This window comes from Macadamia integrifolia, chromosome 4 (genome assembly GCF_013358625.1).
Source record: "Macadamia integrifolia cultivar HAES 741 chromosome 4, SCU_Mint_v3, whole genome shotgun sequence".
Lineage (NCBI taxonomy): Eukaryota > Viridiplantae > Streptophyta > Magnoliopsida > Proteales > Proteaceae > Macadamia > Macadamia integrifolia.
The window spans coordinates 30112081-30132538 of record NC_056560.1 but is presented as its reverse complement, the minus strand read 5'-3'; the positions used below and the strand labels follow the sequence as shown (position 1 = coordinate 30132538).

The following is a 20458-nucleotide window of genomic DNA, read 5'->3' as shown; positions in this document are numbered from 1 at the left end:
GGAAACACTATTCCAAATATCCTTGGCAATCTCCTTTGTCATAAATTTCCTCCCAATCTTAGGTTTCAAAGAGAAGATCGGCCAAGTCATAACAATGGAGTTCTCAGTCTCCCATTTTGGATACGTCATTACGTTGGGTCATTAGGATTTGATGCTCGAATGGTACCTGCAATGTACCCTATCTTTCCCCTACTCCGCAGAGAAAGCTTCACAAAATGTGCCTTTTCCAACGTCACAGTGGAAATCTGGGTATTTGGGTTATCAAAGACCATCTGAGTAGGATACTACTCATAACACTGGATGGAGCTTCTGCAGTTGCATTGTCCTCAAACATGATGCAGACGGCTAGAAGCACACTCACAAAGTGGGGATGACACCCAAAAAACAACCGGGGAGTATATACTCTTCCCAAATATTCCTTCCCAACACTCAGAAATAAATCCAGCAAGGAAAAAATGACATATAACTCAAAGGGATTCAACAGAACCACATTCCTCAAAGTATAACATCATCTCAAGGCAACACACGATGCTCAAAGAACATACCTTACGGATCCAAGGCAAATGAAGGCTCACATACACATTTCCAGAGCAAAAAAAAACAAGAAAAAAGGGTTGGCGGTGGCTGTATTCCAGCAGAAAAAGGAGTTGTGGAGAGACAACTCTTAGAACCAGCATGCAAGACCATGGGGGGATTGTAGAGGGCCCTAGAGCGATCCAAGGAAGCTTCGCTCCAGCTCCAAAGCTGGCCGGATGTGTGTGTGTGTGTGTGTGTGTGAGAGAGAGAGAGAGAGAGCTTCCAAATGCTTGGTTTGCTTGCAAGCTCCAAGTGTCTATTTCTCCAAAGAAAAGCTTCTCTTGGTGTCACCATGGTCCTCTTTCATGCCTCTCTCAGGATTTCTTCAATCCTTCAACATAGTGGTCCCTTCTTTGGAGCCCTTTGTAACCTAGGGTTCCAAAGAGAGAGGGAGAGAAAGTGGGAAACTTGTAGCACGACTCTCAAACCAACACCTTGAGCACTGATACCAAGTTAGAGTGTAAGGATGGAAAGAAAACAGGAGAACAAGAGAGTGGAAGGTTGGGAAGAAAAAGGAGAAGAAGAGAAGAGAAGAGAATAGTGGAATGTTGTGTGTGGAGAAAGGATTCTCTACCACATCTCTATTACTTCACTAATAACATGTAAGGAATTGCATACACCTCGCTGGGGAGGTAAAGGGTAAAAAATAGAAGACACAATACAAGGCAAGAAGATAATAAAATTGTTCCTAAAGTACCCTTATTACATAAACTTTTAATAACAAACACATAAACTGTTGATGACAGTGGATGGAAAACTTTTGGAAGGCTTCTCGACCATGCTGAAATTTGTCATGGGATTTTCTCAGAATACACTGTGATTCTGTAGCCCATTTTTCTCTGTAAAACTTTGAGCGTTAAAAGCTCAATTGATTTGGGTGCTATTTTGCATATGGAATGAATTTAAGATGTTAATGCTTAAAATTCCATTTGCATTTCTTTCAACATTTGGAGTACATGCTTGCATAATTTACTCTGCCGGTCTGCCCGATCTTACAAGGAATGAATCTTGTTCAGGTGGGAGAAGCTGCATTGTCCATCTTACATAGCATGGTATCTGCACATTCTGATCTAGATGATGCAGGAGAAATAGTAACACCAACACCGACAGTAAAACGGATATTGTCAAGTCCACGTTGCCTTCCACATGTTGCACAGGTGAACTCTCTATTTATACTGAGTCTTTGTTATAATTTGTTCTTTGCCATATCAAATGCTACTTTGTTCTTTATATCAACATTTTAATAGATAACATCATCTGTGCTGTAGTTGTCTCCAGATAAAAATTTCACCAACGTACAGCTTAGTTATTTCCAGAGGGAGCCATTACTTATGTTAATGTGTATGCATGTTGAAACACGTCCTTTACCAACATTATACAAAATTGTGGCATCAATCAACATAACGGATAGAGGGATGTATGATTTTTCTAAAGGTGTGAATAAACTACAGTAATAGTTTCCATTGAAGATTGCTAGTTTAGTAGGGTTAGATTTGGCTTTGTTTTTTCTTTGTCAGATTTTGAACTAGTTATAGTAATTTTCATGATTCAATCATTCCTCCTGTTGTGTTATAAATTAAATGACTTGATTAGTGCCTTGCTAGAAGTGAAACTGTCATATTCCTATTGTATTACAGCAAATCAATGCTTGTCAGCTGGTAATGTTTCATCCTAATAAGAGCCTCTGCTTAATCATGAACAACTTAGATGGTTAGCCGATTTTCATCAAGTAATTTTCTTCCTATTTTCTTGCGGGTTCTATTAGTTGCGATATTAACTTTGAAAGTATATGCTAATTTGAATGGTGTAGTTGTAGGTGTACGAAGACAAGGGTTAGGCTAAAAAGTAATTAGGTTTTAAGTAGTGGGAAATACATAAATGCTTGTGAGTTAACAGAAGATATGGCACAGGATTATAGCCAGCCTCAAGTTGTTGGGTTAAGGCTCAGTTGCGTTGGATCTATATTTTATTAGGGAATTTGGTAGTATAATGTGATGTTTACATGTTTCATGTAATTCTTTGTCATTTGCTATTTAATTTTAGCACATTTTCTTGAAGTCTTTTAGGGTGTATTTGTGGTTATTTTAGCTTTTATCATTTATTTAACTGTGCAGTTCTCTAGTTTTAGGATTCAAGTTTTCATGTGTATGAACCTTCCTTGGCTTTCGGTGGAAGCTTGACATTTGAACTAATTATACTATTGTTTTACCATGTGAAAAAATTATGTAGGCTCTACTTACTGGGGAGCCAAGTATTGTTGAGAGGGCTGCTGCTTTACTGAAGGCCATTGTTATGAGGAATCCAAAGGCAATGATGCGATTATACAACACAGGTGCATTTTACTTTGCTCTGGCATATCCTGGATCTAATCTCCTCATGATTGCACAACTCTTCTCTGTGACCCATGTCCACCAAGCATTCCATGGTGGGGAAGAGGCAGCTCTTTCCTCCTCACTACCTCTGGCAAAGCGAAGTGTACTGGGTGGGCTTCTCCCGGAGTCTTTGTTGTATGTGTTGGAGCGTAGCGGTCCAGCTTCATTTGCGGCAGCAATGGTTTCTGACTCTGATACTCCCGAGATCATCTGGACACACAAAATGCGAGCCGAACATCTAATTCGTCAGGTAATTTTTGAGGCATATTCCTTCACCTCGGTGTCTCCTCGTTTTCTTACTACAAAATTTCGTTCATTTCTCTTCATCAGGTTTTGCAGCATCTTGGTGATTTTCCCCAGAAACTGCCACAACATTGCCATTCGTTATATGATTATGCTCCTATGCCACCTGTGACATATCCAGAGCTAAGGGATGAAATGTGGTGCCATCGATATTATTTGAGAAACTTGTGTGATGAGATCCGTTTTCCAAATTGGCCGATTGTTGAACATGTAGAATTTTTACAGTCCTTGTTGGCAATGTGGCGTGAAGAGCTAACAAGACGACCCATGGATCTTTCTGAAGAAGAAGCTTGCAAAATACTGGAGATATCCTTAGAAGATGTATCAATTGATGATGCCGACAGAAGCCATCCTGTTGAAATGGTTGAGGGGATTACAAACACCTCTAAGCAGATTGAAAACATTGATGAGGAAAAGCTCAAGCGACAATACAGGAAACTTGCAATGAGATACCATCCTGACAAAAATCCTGAAGGAAGGGAGAAGTTTCTTGCTGTACAGAAAGCTTATGAACGCTTGCAGGTATTATTTGGTTCCTGGTGTGCTGCAGAAAACCATCCCAGTAGACTAGCTAAAGGATGTCCACTTGTTTGAATTTACCATTGCATCTCATGAGACTGGATGTACATTTATTAACTATTTCTAGTGTCAAAAAATTACTTTAGGGTTTCAAACTTGTCCAAAATTGTTATTGTGATTTTGATTACAAGGATTTGAAGCTGTTCCTTTTTGACAGTGGAAATTCGAGTAAAGCATCCAATTAGACTTGGATGCCATTGTGTAATTTATTCTCTTGGTGTTTATAGGGTGTGCATGACATAACTTGTTCGTTGATGTAAGCTTGAGAATGTATGTTGTATGCTCCAAATGCACCAGTGGGATAATAGTCAGAATTTCAATGTTTTAACTTTGCTGAATTCATTTGACATAATCTTATCTATTGTGTTTCCAGGCTTCCATGCAAGGATTGCAAGGTCCACAACTTTGGAGGTTACTGCTTTTGCTGAAAGGACAATGTATATTATACAGGAGATACGGGGAGGTTTTGGAGCCTTTTAAATATGCTGGCTACCCAATGCTGCTTGATGCAGTCACAGTGGACAAAGATGACAGCAACTTTCTTTCTTCTGATAGAGCACCCCTTCTTGTGGCTGCCTCAGAACTAGTGTGGCTGACGTACATTACCTTTACCACCTGTTTTCTGAACTTCATTCTGTTGTTGACTGATAATGTGCTGGTCTCAACACATCCTTTATACTTGTCTCATATTTCAGGTGTGCATCTTCTTCATTAAATGGTGAAGAGCTTGTCAGGGATGGTGGGATACCACTTCTTGCTAATCTTCTTTCCCGTTGCATGTGTGTTGTCCAGCCAACTACTCCTGCAAGTGAACCATCTGCCATTATTGTTACAAATGTGATGCAAACATTTTCTGTCCTGAGTCAATTTGAAAGTGCCAGAGTTGAGATGCTTAGATTCGGTGGAATAGTTGAGGATATTGTGCACTGTACTGAACTTGAGCTTGCCCCTGCCGCTGTTGATGCTGCACTTCAGACTGCTGCTCATGTTTCTGTATCATCTGAATTGCAGGATGCTTTACTAAGAGCTGGTGTATTATGGTATGCTTTAATGTTGATTTTCCCCTCTTTTTATATATAAGCACAGAATATTGAAAAAGAAAGCAAGAAAGAAGGGACCAAGAGTTGAACACTCCAAACCAACACCCCTTTCCCCCCAAGAAAAAAAAAAAGAAGAGAATTTTTTTCACGAACATTATTTTCCCCTTAGTGAGAATATACATTCTTACGTTGACTCCTTTGGGATGAATTTGGGTTGGATTTCTTCATTCTATTACATTCTTTATTCTCTAAAGTAGCTGAATCAGATTTTCTTGCAGGCATATATTGGTTTTGGATTAGTTTGTCATGTATCTGCTACTCCTTTTCTTTTATAATGCTTTCTTTACTTCTTTTTTTTCCCTTTTGCCATCTAATTTGTTTGTCTGATTATTAAATCCATCATTAAAACTAAACATTTTTTCTTTTTCTCCCTTAAGTTTTCTTGAAGCATGTTAATTATAAAATGTTGGGGTGGTCATTGATTGGTACATCATTTTGGACCTCACGATTTTGCATAACAACAACAACTCAGCCTTTTCCCAGCTAAATTGGGTCAACTATGTGGATCCATGAGAGGGTAAAATAAAAATAAGGTAAAAATGAAAGAAACAAAGCAACACCTCAGGAATCCCACCTGAATGGGGTCAGCTACATTGAACTTTACCCTCCAAACAACTCTATTTGAGGTCATACTAGAGAGTCAGGACCTAGATTCCATGTCTTTCCTTACTACTCCTATGATCATTTTAGGCTTGCCACTTGCTCTTTCAACTCCTTCCATCTGAATCTGATCACTCCTCCTTACTGGGGCATCCCAAGGCCTCTATTGAATATGCCAACATGGCCATATCACCTTAAAAGACTTTCTCGAAGCTTTCTCTTAACTGTGGCAACTCCCAAATCAGCTCTAATCCGGTTATTCCTTACTACATCTCTCCTAGTTTTCCCACACATCCATCTTAACATCCTTATCTCTGCTACACTCAGTTTATCTATATTACGCTTCTTGACTTCTCCATACATCATAGCCGGTCTTACGATTGCCTTGTAGAAATTTCCTTCAAATTTTAAGGCCATATTTGTTTGACAGAAGTAAAAAGGGTTGGATTGTTCTTGTTTTCCCACAAAGTACCACAAATATGAGTGTTTGGATAACGGGGGTGGGAAACTTACTAGGCAAGGTCATTTAATGCAATAATTGTTGTCTGCTAATGTGGTACTTAACTTTGTCCATCCCACTCGCTTCCAAAGTCTTGCCAAAATTGGTAGGATTTAATGGAAAAGTTGTTTTGACACTTGCTCTCTCCATCATATCCTCTCTTTCTCATGGAATCCCTCCCCACCTCCATTTCCTCTCCTTCCCATAGAATTCCACCCCACTAAAAAAATTACATATTATTCCACTATTTCCTTTTCCTTCCCTTTCCTTGTCAAGTCAACCCACAACATATGGGACTCACCTTCACAAATTTCCCAGCCCTTTTTATCCGTCAAACAAACGGGGCATAAAGGAATACGCCAGTCACACAACACTCCGACCCCATTTAGTTGGGATAAGGTAAGGTTGAGTTGAGTTGAGTTGTACACAACACTCTAGATGCACCTCTCCACTTCATCCATCATACTTTAATTTTTTGAGAAACATCTTCCTTAATATCATCTTCGTTGCTTATTATGGTTGATCTTGGATATTTAAAATAATCACTTTGCGGTATCTCTCTCCTTAAATTTCACCACTTTGTTATATGTCCTAGTTCAGCTAAAGTTCCACACTATATGGTATATACTCCGTCTTCGTTCTACTTATCTTAAAACCTCTTGCTTCCTAGGTAAATCTCCATAACTCCAACTTATCGTTAAACCTTGCTACTGTCTCATCCACCCAAACAATATCGTCAGCAAAAAACATACACCACAGAACCTCATCTTGGATCTACTTGGCATAAAACCTCATTGGTTCTCCGAGATAATAGTTTCTCTTCTTAGGTGGGCTTCAATAGCCTTCTCCTATAATTTCATAGCATGACTCATTAGTTTATGCCTTTATTGTTATTGCAGCTCTGGATATCACCTTTATTTTTTTATGTTAGAACTACAATGCTTCTCCTCCATTTATTTGGCATTTTCGTTGTACTCATAATCTTGTTAAATAGCTTAGTTAGCCAAGATAACCCACATAGTCCCAAGCTCTTCTACACATTTCAATTGGGACCTCATCTTGACCTGGCGTCTTACCTACTCTCATCTTCTAAAGGCTTCTTTAACCTTGGCCTCTCCAACTTTTCGTACATGATGATGTGTGATGTCTTATCTCATGATTCTGCACATGGTTTTTATAACTGAACCAGGCATCGAACAAAAAAACAACACCAACAAAAATAACAACAACAAAGCCTTATTCCAACTTAATGGGGTCGGCTACATGGATCCAAGAAAGAATAAAGAGCCAAAGAGGAGAAAAGGAAAAAGTTACGGGAAACAAAAGACAAAAACAGTAACGAAATAGATCATAAAGTTGAGAATTAATTGCGGCAGAGTTAGGCACTTGTTTTAATGGTAGATTACTACTACAAATTTCCATAGAACAATATAATATTCGATTTTTACCTAGGGGACCATTGAACCAAACTGACTGGTTTTCTCAAACCAGGAGGTTTGATTCTGGTTCTAATCTGTGGCAGTTCTATGTCCAGAATGAGCAAAAAAATTAAGTGGTTTCTCTCTAACCAGATACAGCCATCCAGTCCGGTTTTTAACATTATGATTTTGCAATATGGTATATTATGTGTCCTCTCACATTTTCTTGGTTTTCACCCCATCAGGTACCTTTTACCATTGCTGCTCCAGTATGACTCAACAGCTGAGGAGGCTGATATGACAGAAGCACATGGTGTTGGTGCTATTGTGCAAATTGCTAAAAACATGCATGCTATCCGAGCATCTAAAGCCCTCTCAAGACTCAGCGGTTTGTGTGCTGATGGAACTTTGACACCCTATAATGATGCTGCAGCCGATGCCCTTAGAGCTCTTTTGACTCCTAAACTTGCCAAAATGTTAAAAGATCAGTTGCCCAAGGATCTTTTGACCAGTTTAAACACAAACATGGAGTCCCCAGAGGTAAATGCAAGGACTCTCTATGTAATGGTTGCATACTGTATTTTAGACATTGAATTTTAATTTTTTCATGTCTTTTGAGATTGCTCTTAATTCATTAATTTTACTCAGCTACCTGTATAACCATAAATCCTGTGTGTGTGTGTGTGTCTTTCCAGATTCAATGAGATGTTTTATGAAATTCCATTTTGCTTATTTGTGCAGATTATTTGGAATTCTTCAACGCGAGCAGAACTTCTGAAATTTGTGGACCAGCAGCGTGCTAGTCTGGGTCCTGATGGTTCATATGACTTGAAAGAGTCTCGTTCTTTTACATACGAAGCTCTATCAAAAGAACTCCATGTTGGAAATGTTTACCTGAGGGTATATAATGATCAGCCTGCTTTTGAGATAAGCGAGCCAGAAGCTTTTTGTGTCGCACTCCTTGATTTTATGTCTGGCCTAATGCACAATCGATATGGTAAAGATGATGGTCAGACAAAATCTGATAACAATGATGTACTCGTTGAGTCATCTGAACATCAAAATGGTACAGTTGATGGAGCCATTAATGAACAGCAGAATCTTGATGATAAAATCTCTGATGCAGAAGTTGCTGGCAAAGAGGATATTGAACTTGTTATGAACCTTCAAATCGGATTGACCTCTCTTCAGGTATATTTCTGGCTGGAGATGAAAATGGGTAGTCAACGATCCAAATTTGATTTGGATTTGTATCTGTTTATTTGGATATTTTATCCTGATAATCAGATGTGTTTATGAATTTGTTTATCTATTTGCTTAAAAAAATGTGCTCTGATTGTAAGTTAACGTTATAGGTAATTATTTAATAATCTATAATTACTATGTTTTGATATATATGTTCTACTTTTCCTTAACATTTCACATAATGTAGAAGTAATTTAGTATTATTTTTATTAATATTTGTATATTGTAAAATTAATTGAATTCAACTGGATCTATGGTTGATATAATATTGACTACGCAATTAAAATATCTATCACATATCGGATTGAATTCACATAGCAGAAGTGATAATCAAATACAAATTTAGATACTGGTGCATTTACTCTTAATTCACTTACATCCTATTTTTGGCTTGTGCTTTTCTCTCTCTCAAATTGACATTTTCGTTTCTGCTTGCAGAATTTATTGACAAGCAACCCAAATTTGGCTTCCATATTTTCTTCTAATGAACAGCTAGTACCTCTTTTCGAGTGCTTTTCTCTTCCTGTTGCACCAGAAAGCAATATCTCTCAACTTTCACTCAGTGTGCTTTCACTATTGACCACATATGCTCCTTGCTTGGAGGCTATGGTGGCGGATAGGGAGAGTCTTCTCCTTTTATTTCAAATGCTGCATTCTGCCCCCACTTGCCGGGAAGGGGCTCTGCATGTACTTTATGCCTTGGCAAGCACAGCTGAACTTGCATGGGCTGCTGCCAAGCATGGTGGTGTAGTTTATATTCTTGAGCTTCTTTTGCCTTTGCAAGGTAAAGCTTCTAACCTTGTTAATGTATTATCATGGCTATGTATGGAGAGGATGAATTCATATTGATGATAAAGCTGATGCTATGCAGAAGAAGTTCCTTTACAACAAAGGGCAGCGGCTGCCTCCTTGTTGGGTAAACTTGTTGGGCAGCCAATGCATGGGCCTCGAGTGACTATAACACTAGCAAGATTTCTTCCAGATGGCCTAGTGTCTGCTATCAGGGATGGACCTGGTGAAGCTGTGGTTGCTGCCCTTGAGCAAACTACAGAAACACCAGAACTTGTATGGACACCAGCAATGGCAACTTCTTTGTCTGCACAGATTGCAACAATGGCAGCAGACCTTTACCGTGAACAGATGAAAGGCCGTGTTGTTGATTGGGATGTACCTGAGCAAGCATCTGGGCAACAAGAAATGAGAGATGAGCCACAGGTTTGATTTTTAATCGAATCCTTATTACAGTTGAGGGGCCTTTCGTGCTCTTATCTGAATTCAAACCTCCATGGTCACGCAGGTTGGGGGAATTTATGTGAGACTGTTCCTTAAAGACCCTAAGTTTCCCTTGAGAAATCCAAAGAGATTCTTGGAAGGACTTTTGGATCAGTATGTATCAGCTATTGCTGCTACACATTACGATGTGCACGCTGTTGACCCTGAGCTCCCATTACTTCTGTCAGCTGCACTGGTGTCTTTGTTGCGAGTACACCCTGCACTTGCTGATCATGTTGGGTACCTTGGATATGTTCCCAAGCTCGTAGCTGCGATGGCCTATGAAGGCAGGCGAGAAACAATGGCTTCTGGGGAGGTGAAGAATGGTGACCACGTGGATCAGATTTATGAAAATGAAGATGGTCAAGAGCCTCCAAACACTCAAACTCCACAAGAACGTGTACGTCTTAGTTGTCTACGTGTACTGCATCAACTTGCAGGTAGTACAACTTGTGCCGAAGCTATGGCAGCAACAAGTGTAGGAACCCCTCAGGTAAAGTCAGAACATCAAACCATCTGATGTTGCCATTACAATTAATTTCTTTCCATAATTTTTCCCTTTCTGATTGTTAATTTGCTTCTATCAGAACTCCCCCCCCCCCCTATTTTTAAATTTGAAGCATATGAAGCATTTTTGGCATACCATACTTGTGGTTTTTCAATTAACAACTTCAACTTCTGGTCACGCTTCCAGGTTGTTCCATTGCTAATGAAAGCGATTGGGTGGCAAGGTGGCAATATACTAGCTCTGGAGACACTAAAACGTGTTGTTGTTGCTGGCAATCGAGCTAGGGATGCACTTGTTGCACAAGGACTGAAGTGAGTAACTGTATATCTAGTATCTTTTACCAACGCATTAGTACTTGTCTAGGCTTAACTTCATAAGCAGTTCAGAGAATTGTGCTAGGATATTCTAAAAACTAATGCAACTTATTTTTCTAGGAACTAAAACTGGAAGCTTTTCTACCCTATATTTCAGTAAATCTATATATATATATATATATATATATATTTTTGGGTTTTCATGTTCGGATAAGCAGAATTGCTAACACCAAAATAAATTAGAGCCTATGAAACCTGGGACTGTAGATGATTTTGGCCATACCCAGGTGACATTTGAGAAATCATATGATACCCCCCCCCCCCCCCGGGGAAGTAATTATTTGTTATCTTGTTGAACTGGCTTCAACACTCAGAGGGGGGGGGGGACTGTATCTTTTAAAATCCACTTTCAAACTCACTGTAGGCACTGTGACACTGCAATATCTTGTACACACAAATTGGCTGTAGCTGTCCATTACCAATCACAAATTCGTATGTACTCCTGCCTTGCAAGTTGCAACCATGAATGGCTAGGCAGACTAGTTCTACCAGGAAATGCACACCCACTCTGCAAACAACACTCTTCTATATCTACCAATTGCACACAACATCAAATAGACGTGGTTCGGCAATTTGCCAACATCCACGGAGCAGTACCCCTAGGGTTTCGTATTTGCTCGATACACTCCAATTTAACTGCTACTACAGTTCAGGTCCTCGCCTGTTTCTGTCCTTGATCATACAAGAACCTAGGGCTACAACCCCAATCAAATACATACAAGACACGAATTGAATATCAAATTACAAGTCCCACCCTTACAGCTCATAACTAGGTTAATCAACACAATTACACAACCCCAGCTTTACAAGTTGGGATTTGTTTAGTGAATTACCTGACTTACATTTCACTTGGAGGCACAACAATTTTCCACCTTCACCAACTTTCACTGCTTCCTGGAGACTCAAATTCTGCAGTCCAATCAATCCCCAGCATCCCAAATATCCCCAATCATCAAAACCATGAATAACTCCATTAACAGGGTTTTGGGGTGCTCACAAGGTCTCTCAAGTATTGTATTCACAATCTCTCTCTCAGGAATCCACTGCAAAAAAATAGGCTAAAGAAGACCCTAATGTGGGCTCATTTGAACCTAGACCATCAGATTCACCAAGGGGGATGCTTAGATGGAGTCCATTTGGAATCTTTACAGATCTCGTGGCAAGACACACCAGCATGGCTTGGCAGCATGACTGAGAACCGTTAGATCTTCCTTCAACACCACGCATCAAATGGAGGCATCAGATCCTTTAATCGCTCCTGATAGAGGAACGATTTTGCGCGAAGAATGACTACGAAGGAATTCCTCAGGCGCACCTAGCAACACACTATTGACGATCAGCTATAGTGCAACATGTCGCATCTGCTTCGACATGCCTGACGAATAACTAACCTCACGATGGAATATACTCCGTGCCTAACGAACAACATACTGCGTGCTCCTGAGCCGATATATGAGGATCCGGATCAGACAGCCCTCCATCCTCTTGAACTTGAGATGAGTCAAAAAATGCGTCTCAGAACTGAGACTTTTCGAGAGCTTCCTCCAAAAAGCCCTTCTATTGGGCATTTCATCGACAAGTGTCGGGGTGCCTTGGCTAGTTTTTGAACCAAAGACCCTTTGCAAGCCTGCTGCCTTGTGGCACTGGCACTCACGCACGGAGGCCTCTGCAGACATGTTGCTGCGTGCGTGGTCCTTTCCTATGCATGGCTGTGTTGCCCTGCAGCCTGGGCTGCGTGGCCATGTGCTGGGCTGCTGGTGACCAGCATGGATGCCACCGAGCCAAGCCCGCTCACATGCTGCCACCTCACTCCTTGTGACACCTAGGTTGCCACTTCTTCTTGCATGCACATGTCACCCATGCATGCACCTCATACCACACTATGCATACATTTCATATGCCACATCATGCATACACATCGTCAAGACTTGTCATGCATATCATCATGCATGCCATTATGCGCAAGGTTTAAAGTATTGGTCTGTATCGTACCGTATTGTATATCGGCCCTTACCGATACGATACATGGAATTTTTAAAACCCTTTTGTATCGATATGTATCTTACGATACACACCGATAGGCACCGATACGTACTGATACTCACCGATACATACCGGTACTCTATGGAAAATTCAAAATCGAAGTGAAATGTACGTTTCGATATGTATCGGTATGTATCGACCGATACGTACTGATACGGTCATAAAATGGCCGAGATGGGTAATTTTAAAAAAATAAATAAATAAATAATTTTTTGAAGTGTTTTTATTTCAAAGTTGCTGCCAACCATTTTTCTCTCTAACTAAAGTGGAAATCAAGGTTGGGAACAAGGATTTTACATTTATGGGACAACTACAGACCTTGGATTCTTATTGCGATACTCTCAATTTATTATTTATGCATAATACATGTTATATATAGCTTTTTTTAACTATTTTTTTATGCAAAAGTGTATAAAAAAGTGTTTCCTATCATTTATGTAAGTATCTTTAGCGTATCTCCGATACGATACCCTCCGATACGTATCTTAATTTTGGCCGACCGATACGATGAACGATACTGATACTTTAATCCTTGATTATGCGTGCCACATAAGCCTGCCAACACATCAACAAGTTTGCCATATCATCAATACTGTCACCTCATCGAACACTGCCATGCTATGCTGAAGACCTGTTATAATGTTGCCAACCATAACATCAGCTCCACACATTGTACTGTACACCTATCACCATACAGACACTGCCAATATGTCTATCTGTCTCCTCCATTTGAATATATGCATGATTTCCCAGTATGATACTAGTGGAATAAATTGTGTTCATATTGCAGGGTTGGTCTTGTTGAAGTACTTCTTGGTCTTCTTGATTGGAGGGCTGGAGGAAGAAATGGGCTCTGCTCCCAAATGAAATGGAATGAATCTGAAGCTTCTGTTGGAAGGGTTCTTGCAATTGAGGTACTCTCAGCATCTCTCCATTGAAATTTTAAATTTGATTTAGAACTTATGGTCTATGCAGGTTTAAAGAATGTTAGGGGCTCATCTCTTAGGGTTTTGTTTTTCCCTTTACACTTTGTTCCAGTTCTATATAACTAGACCAATCTGATATTCACTTGTAACATTTATGTTTTTACTGGTTACTACATCTCATTGATTGGCTCATTCTTGCTGGTAATCCCTTAGATTAGCTCTCTCTCTCTCTCTCTCTCTCTCTCTCTCTCTCTTTGGGGGTGGGGTGGGTGGAGGAACGTGATTTTGGACAGTTATTTCTTAATTTTCTTTCGAGACTTCTATGAGATAGTGTTTAATGTTTGAATACATTGATCCAGGTTTTGCATGCATTTGCCACTGAAGGAGCGTATTGTACTAAAGTCCGTGAGATATTGAATTCTTCTGATGTAAGTTTGACCTGTGTTTGTTTCTTAGAATTCATTTGCTCTCATTAACTATAAATGTTGACTGGTTATCTAGTCATTCTTTGGTAGTACATGTAAAAGGTTCTTATGTGCGTGACAAAATTTATAAGCTGTCTATCATAGGAGTACTTATTCTAATGAGATTTGTAAACACTAAGGAAGAAAGTGGAAGAAAAAGAGAGGTGGCTGTAACTTAAGTCAGAACCTTGTGGTTGGGACTTGGGACTTGGGACTGCCCACTTCATTCAATATATAGACTAGCTATTACAGAGACATAACATGAATAGGAAACTATGAAGCATTACCAAAAAATGAAGCTAACTCTAACTTAGCTAATAACTACCCTAAACCCAATAGGAAACTACACACCATCTCATGGTATGGAGGTCTATGGACACCTAAAGACCTCCATCCGACACATACACTCTAACAAGATTTTTTATGTTTGTAGCTGCTTATTGATCAGAACTTAAACTTCACCCAGGACTAGAATAAATATGAGGACCTTTTTTTTTTTTTTTTTTTTTTTGGGGGGGGTGGGGGTTAAGTAATATGAGGACTTAAGTTATGCTTTGGGTCGTTATGTTAAAGAGTATTTACAATTTTTCTAGTGTTGCTTGTCCACACACCACGAGATGGAGGTTGAAAATGTTTTTTTGATACCTGAGAAGAAACACGAAATGAGAGATGAATATATGGATAATTTCTTGGGAAAGAAGATTCATGGTTTTGTATTATAAACTATGATATAAAAGAGATGTGTTGTTGGACATCTAGTGCGACTCTTCTGACAAGAATTTTGCTTTTGCTTCAGAATCTGCTGCTTCCTATCCATGGATAGCGCTTTTTTTTTTTTTTTTCTGGACGAAATGGATAGCTTGTTGACTGGAAGCCCATCTTAGTTCACATTCTTTTTTCACTAAACAGATTCTTCAGAACCTTAGATACGAGTACGGGGAAATCCAATTTCCTAATAAACCAGTTTGGAATCTAAAGCACCTAAAGTTATGGACTTATTGCTGGGAATTAACCATGAAATGGTTGACACTTGGAATATGATGCACAGGAGATGGTAGTAATTTTCAGACCTTTGTTTAACATGTGAGGCCTCAAAGAACAACTTGATTCAACTTCTCTGCATGCAATGCTATGATATGGATGTGGTCTGGTTGAATTTCTTGTCCGAGCAAGTTAGACAGCTGCAGGGGCTATTTGTGCTTTTGTCAGATGTGGACTGTTATGCCACTTGGAGAGAGTTGAAAGCTAGTATGGACGTTTCAACTTGTGGCGGTTGTATGCAGTATATTAGGGAGGAGACATCCAAGAGCATATGACAAACAATTCCCTAGACTTGATGGTACAAAGGGTGGGAAGAGCATCTCAGGGATATTTATGTGAAATATTTGAATATGTTTAAAATACAGTCATTAATATGATTGTTTTTTGCACAAGTACTCATTAGATGCTTTGGTGGCTCTCTGGTAGTGCTTCCTTTTCAGAGATGTGCCATATAGGTAAAAGGTTGACAGGTTTACTCATCCGAGTCTGTACTCTCTCGGTGGACAAGGAGTTGCGAGAGCAGTGGTATTAGCTCTTCTCCAGGGCCTGAGGTTTTCCCACTAGCTTGGTTTTGGCAGCTTATTAGTCAAAGCGTGATTCTTTGGTTATAATCGGTTAGATATAAATTTTGGCCCATCCAATGTGGCTGTTCTTCTGAAAGGAACCCATTCTATTGGATTTCTGTGTCTGCCAACAACTATGCAGGTTATCTTATCAAAGGAAGGGGGGTAGATGCTATGATTTAGTCCTCCTTATGGGGGCCGGAAAATTCCAGAAAAGTCATATTTTATTTTGTTTGTGTCAATTTGTTTCTAGTTTGGGGATTGGTTTCTGAATCTGCCTGCTTCTTAGATTAGAAAATATGATTTATATTTTTGTTTTTTGGAGGGTGGGGGTGGGTTTTTGGAGAAAATATGATTAATTTAATATGAGAAACATCATTGTTACTGAACAGCAACATGCCTAAGCTGTGGTTGTCTTCCTCTTATTGCAGGTTTGGAGTGCTTATAAGGACCAGAAGCATGACCTTTTTCTTCCTTCAAATGCTCAATCTGCTGCTGCCGGAGTCGCAGGTCTTATTGAGAATTCTTCATCTAGGTTCACTTATGCCCTTACAGCTCCGCCAGCACATCCAACCATTGTTAGACCACCTGCTTAGAGCATACCGACTCAAATGGAACCATAGAAAATCACGAAGAAATCCTCTCCTGACAACCTTACAGTATTCGAGCATCATCTCTATACCTATTTGTATAGTCTGCTGTACATTCTCATCCTCTCTCTTTCTTCTTTACTAATTCTTCTGCTTTTATATTTTTGGTCCCTAATAGGCTTCGGATAGGAAGAAAAAAAAAATTCGGGAAAAAGTGATTTTGCCATGTAAAGTGTACCTGAGGTGGCTTGTGTATCATATACATAAATTTTCCTAAATAAATGAGGTGGTTTTGGGTGAATTTGTTTGTCTCAACGAGTCATACAGAATCATTTTCTTGTGGTTGAGTAGTTTATTGGTTTTTCCATATAAAGTGAACCTGGGAAGACTCTGTTGGTTGGTTGTGTACATTCTGATCAGTGTGGTTCTTTTGGTTGAAATTGTGGGGTCTTATGGACACTTTTCTTGATGAACCCTCTCGGGTAGCCTGCCTTACGGGTGGTGTGCAAGAGATAGTGGCTTAATTTAGTTTTTCTACACTCAAGTTTTCCTACACCCTTAGAGGGAATCTCTACATCTAAGGACATCAGATGGAGAAGGGTATTTTTGACAATGTACAATAAGGGGTGGGAGTTTAATAATTACACTTAGTCCAATCACATGGTCATTTGATAATTAGTCCATTTGGGATTAATGGTTGTTGGATTGATGGTAAAGTTGTACTTTTGCAACATGTTGGTCATAGTTTCAAAATCAGGAATAGTCTCTTCTGCAAAGCAAGCAAGGGGGAAGCTTAGGACCGTTGTAGTTACGGTCGTTGGCTCCCCTATCATCAGTCACCAATTTCCTTGACCTCCAGCACTGGGCTGACAAGAGTTTGTTGTGTTAGACTTATGTTAATATTTGTGGCCTACCGTGGTCTTCGAACTTCTCTTTGAATAACTTAGGTAGTCAAGTTGGTAAGGGACCTTCGTCTCAATAAGCGTGTGGTTCTAAGTTAGACTCATCTTACTTCCTTGGGGCCACTCATGTGAGGTGTTTAGTACTCTTCACTACTTTCAGAACCCTTGTATGATTCGGTTCATGCAATTGTGGGGTTAAAAAAAAAAAAAAAAACCTTCTCTTGGACTTCTCCAAAATTGATTAGTTTCCTGACTTCTCCAACTTTGGAGATTAAAAGAGATCAATCCCCCACCCCCCTTAAAAGAGAGAAAAAAATGGAAAGATTCTCTCTCTCAAAATTACACACAAATATCACCAAATGGTTTATATTTTTACTATTCCTATGATTGATGAGTTTCTTTGTATTAAAATTGAAATTTTAATTAGTCAAAAAGAAATTTAAATACGTCATCAACTACCGTCACAGTACCGTTTTCAACTCCGGCTATTAGCTAATCTTTCGCCTACTAAAATCGCCTTCCTATCATTTTTAACAAACACTACATATTAAAAGGATTTGATAAGCTGAAAACCATATAGAAAAGTGAAGATATCCCAAGGCCATTACTGATGTCCATCATCCTTGAATCATGACAATCATACTAAACCTTTACTTCTTGCCATCCTTGATCTTTGGTGCTTTGTAGTCCTTAATGACTCTTGGCTTCCGATTCCTGTGTGCATTCTGTAACCCCATGATTTAAGGAACCACAAGAGAACGAAATAATAATAATAACAAAACATTGGTGACTATTTTTAAAATGATTCGCCAATCCCCTCATGCTGGTTGGCTAGTTTTCTTTTCTGGGTTGAACACTGGTCGGCTATCAAGTGAGGCAACTTCCTAAGTTGTACAACTACATTCAATGGTCTGGCAAACTATATATGTGGCTCCTCCTTTTTGGAACTTCTGTGTTTTTTTGGTAAGCTCCTTTTTGGAACTTCAACTTCAATGGAAATTAACATTTTGAAATAACTCTCAATTTTTATTTATTTTTAAATCACAAAAATAAGTCTCCAAGTAATTATACTGACTCAGAGGTTCGGCGAGAGGACCACTTCATGGAAGTTTGGAGTGACTCATAGGAGCTTGAACAGCTTATTTTGGAAAAAAAAGTACCACATCGTGACGTTCCATGTTTTTTGGATATCTATGACATCATTCCCAAGTTCCCAACACAAAGTTTTGGCTCAAACCTACCAACGAAAGTGCTAATAAAAAAAAAAAAAAGGAAGTAAAGAAAAAAACGATACTTAGAGTTATACATAGTAAAACTGCAATATTTTGATAATTAATTTATGATTAAATGATGACTCTGCCTATTAGTCATAGCCATTGTGGCTATATCATGCATGAGTAGGACTAGGCTGTTGTGACCCATGAGACAAAAAATAGGTGTGTACAGACAATTATACATCCAAAAGTGGAGGTAAAGAGCTCCAAGGACATGATTTGGTGCTCCCAAAAATTAGTTCTTCACTCTCCCTTGAGTCATTCCAGATTTCTTCAATTCTCCATCCTTCGTCTAAAGCCTGCTTCAGCCCATAGAGTATGCTCCGAGCTTTTGCCTCCAAAGCTTGTCTTGTCATCACATAATTGGCATTTAATGACACATTGTCCTTCGTTTATAATGCAAGGAGTCCATCCAGAAATATTTTTCCTAAGGTTATTGACCGCCAAACATATAAGTAATGTTGGCGTATTGGTTGGTATGATAGGAATGTTGGTATTCTTATAATGGTTGTCAGGCACGAAATCCTGTGCTATCAATTCCAAGTGTGAGATCTACTCTTGTGCAAGTTGTAAGATCAAATGAGGGTTTGGTTTTGCCTTGGCATATATGACCCGGTTCCTATGTGACCATAGAAAGAAGCATTTTAATAATAAAAGTGCTAGAAAAATTATCTTAATCAACAACAGGTATAAACATAGAGTTAAACAGATACATAATAAGGGATTGGAAATAAGAGGCATAGAGGAATTTAGTTTTGATTTCTAGAGGACCAGCAGCCCATATCCTTTTAGTAAACTCGTAGGATATGAAATATGCTATAAAGATTATTGTTGATTGTGTCACAAACCACGCGTTTGGTCCACATCTAACCATTTACCCACAACATCTTTTGTCATAATTCCATCATGAACAACTCTCCAAAAGAATAGCTTAAATTTTTTATGGATTTTGAGTTTTCAAAAGAATCGCCACCAGCGAGAGCAGAGAAATGAGCAAGTATACCTGTGAGAGAGACCAACTGGTTAGTAGAGACATTATAAGTTAAAAACCTGGCAAACACTTTAGTGGTAAGCACATCTTTTTTAGAGAGATGGCACCACCAAATGTCATTATTCAAGGAAACTTGAATTTTTAAGATGTTATTAGCAATCGAGAGAGGAAACATAAAAGATAGTAATTCAGCCTCTTTTGCAAAGTAGAAGATTAAACTACGTACATTTGTCCCTCTCAAACCTTGCGATAGCAGGAACCTAGTGCACTGGAACACTCTTTAATATTTTCATGCATATGGATATGAATCGATTTAACTGTCTTGATCCATTTGTAGCCCATGGCTACTGTCGGGAAATATTTAACATGATAAATTTCTAACAGTACGTAAATTTCAACCTATATTTGGACTACCCTATGGTTCTCCCAATCAAGCAGATGTTCAGCTATACTTCCCCCCTGACTCTTTGAATATCCATGATATGCCTTAATCATTTCACTATTTGTTCACTTCACTCTTAAATCAAACCTCTTAAGTATGCCATGCATTTCTAAAAAATATATATTAAAAGAGAGAGAGAGAGAGAGAGAGAGAGAGAGAGAGAGAGAAGAGGTATGCATTGAAAGAACCTGATCACATGTAGTAGAACTATTAATGTTATATTATCACTTTTAATACAAATATTTAATTTTAATGCTTACATTGTTGGATTTCCTCATTGATCAATGACAATTGCTACATTGTGATCATATCGTATTATCATAACGTTGTCACGTTTGAGTTCTTTACATGTACGTACAATTACAATTCTGATTAC

General features: G+C 39.0%; 1 protein-coding gene across 1 annotated transcript in view; it reads left to right on the top strand.

Annotated features, from left to right (window-relative positions):
• Positions 1–16774, top strand: part of LOC122077297 (dnaJ homolog subfamily C GRV2-like) — a 36540-nt gene extending 19766 nt beyond the window's left edge. The window contains exons 9-22 of the mRNA XM_042643205.1: positions 1593–1733; positions 2806–3198; positions 3279–3773; positions 4204–4427; positions 4526–4870; positions 7693–7987; positions 8189–8638; positions 9131–9476; positions 9564–9907; positions 9990–10457; positions 10659–10783; positions 13680–13803; positions 14175–14243; positions 16315–16774. Of these exons, the coding sequence (XP_042499139.1) occupies positions 1593–1733; positions 2806–3198; positions 3279–3773; positions 4204–4427; positions 4526–4870; positions 7693–7987; positions 8189–8638; positions 9131–9476; positions 9564–9907; positions 9990–10457; positions 10659–10783; positions 13680–13803; positions 14175–14243; positions 16315–16479 (3984 nt within the window). The 3' untranslated portion in view covers positions 16480–16774. The remainder of the gene's footprint in view (positions 1–1592; positions 1734–2805; positions 3199–3278; positions 3774–4203; positions 4428–4525; positions 4871–7692; positions 7988–8188; positions 8639–9130; positions 9477–9563; positions 9908–9989; positions 10458–10658; positions 10784–13679; positions 13804–14174; positions 14244–16314) is intronic.
• Positions 16775–20458: the final 3684 nt, after the last annotated feature.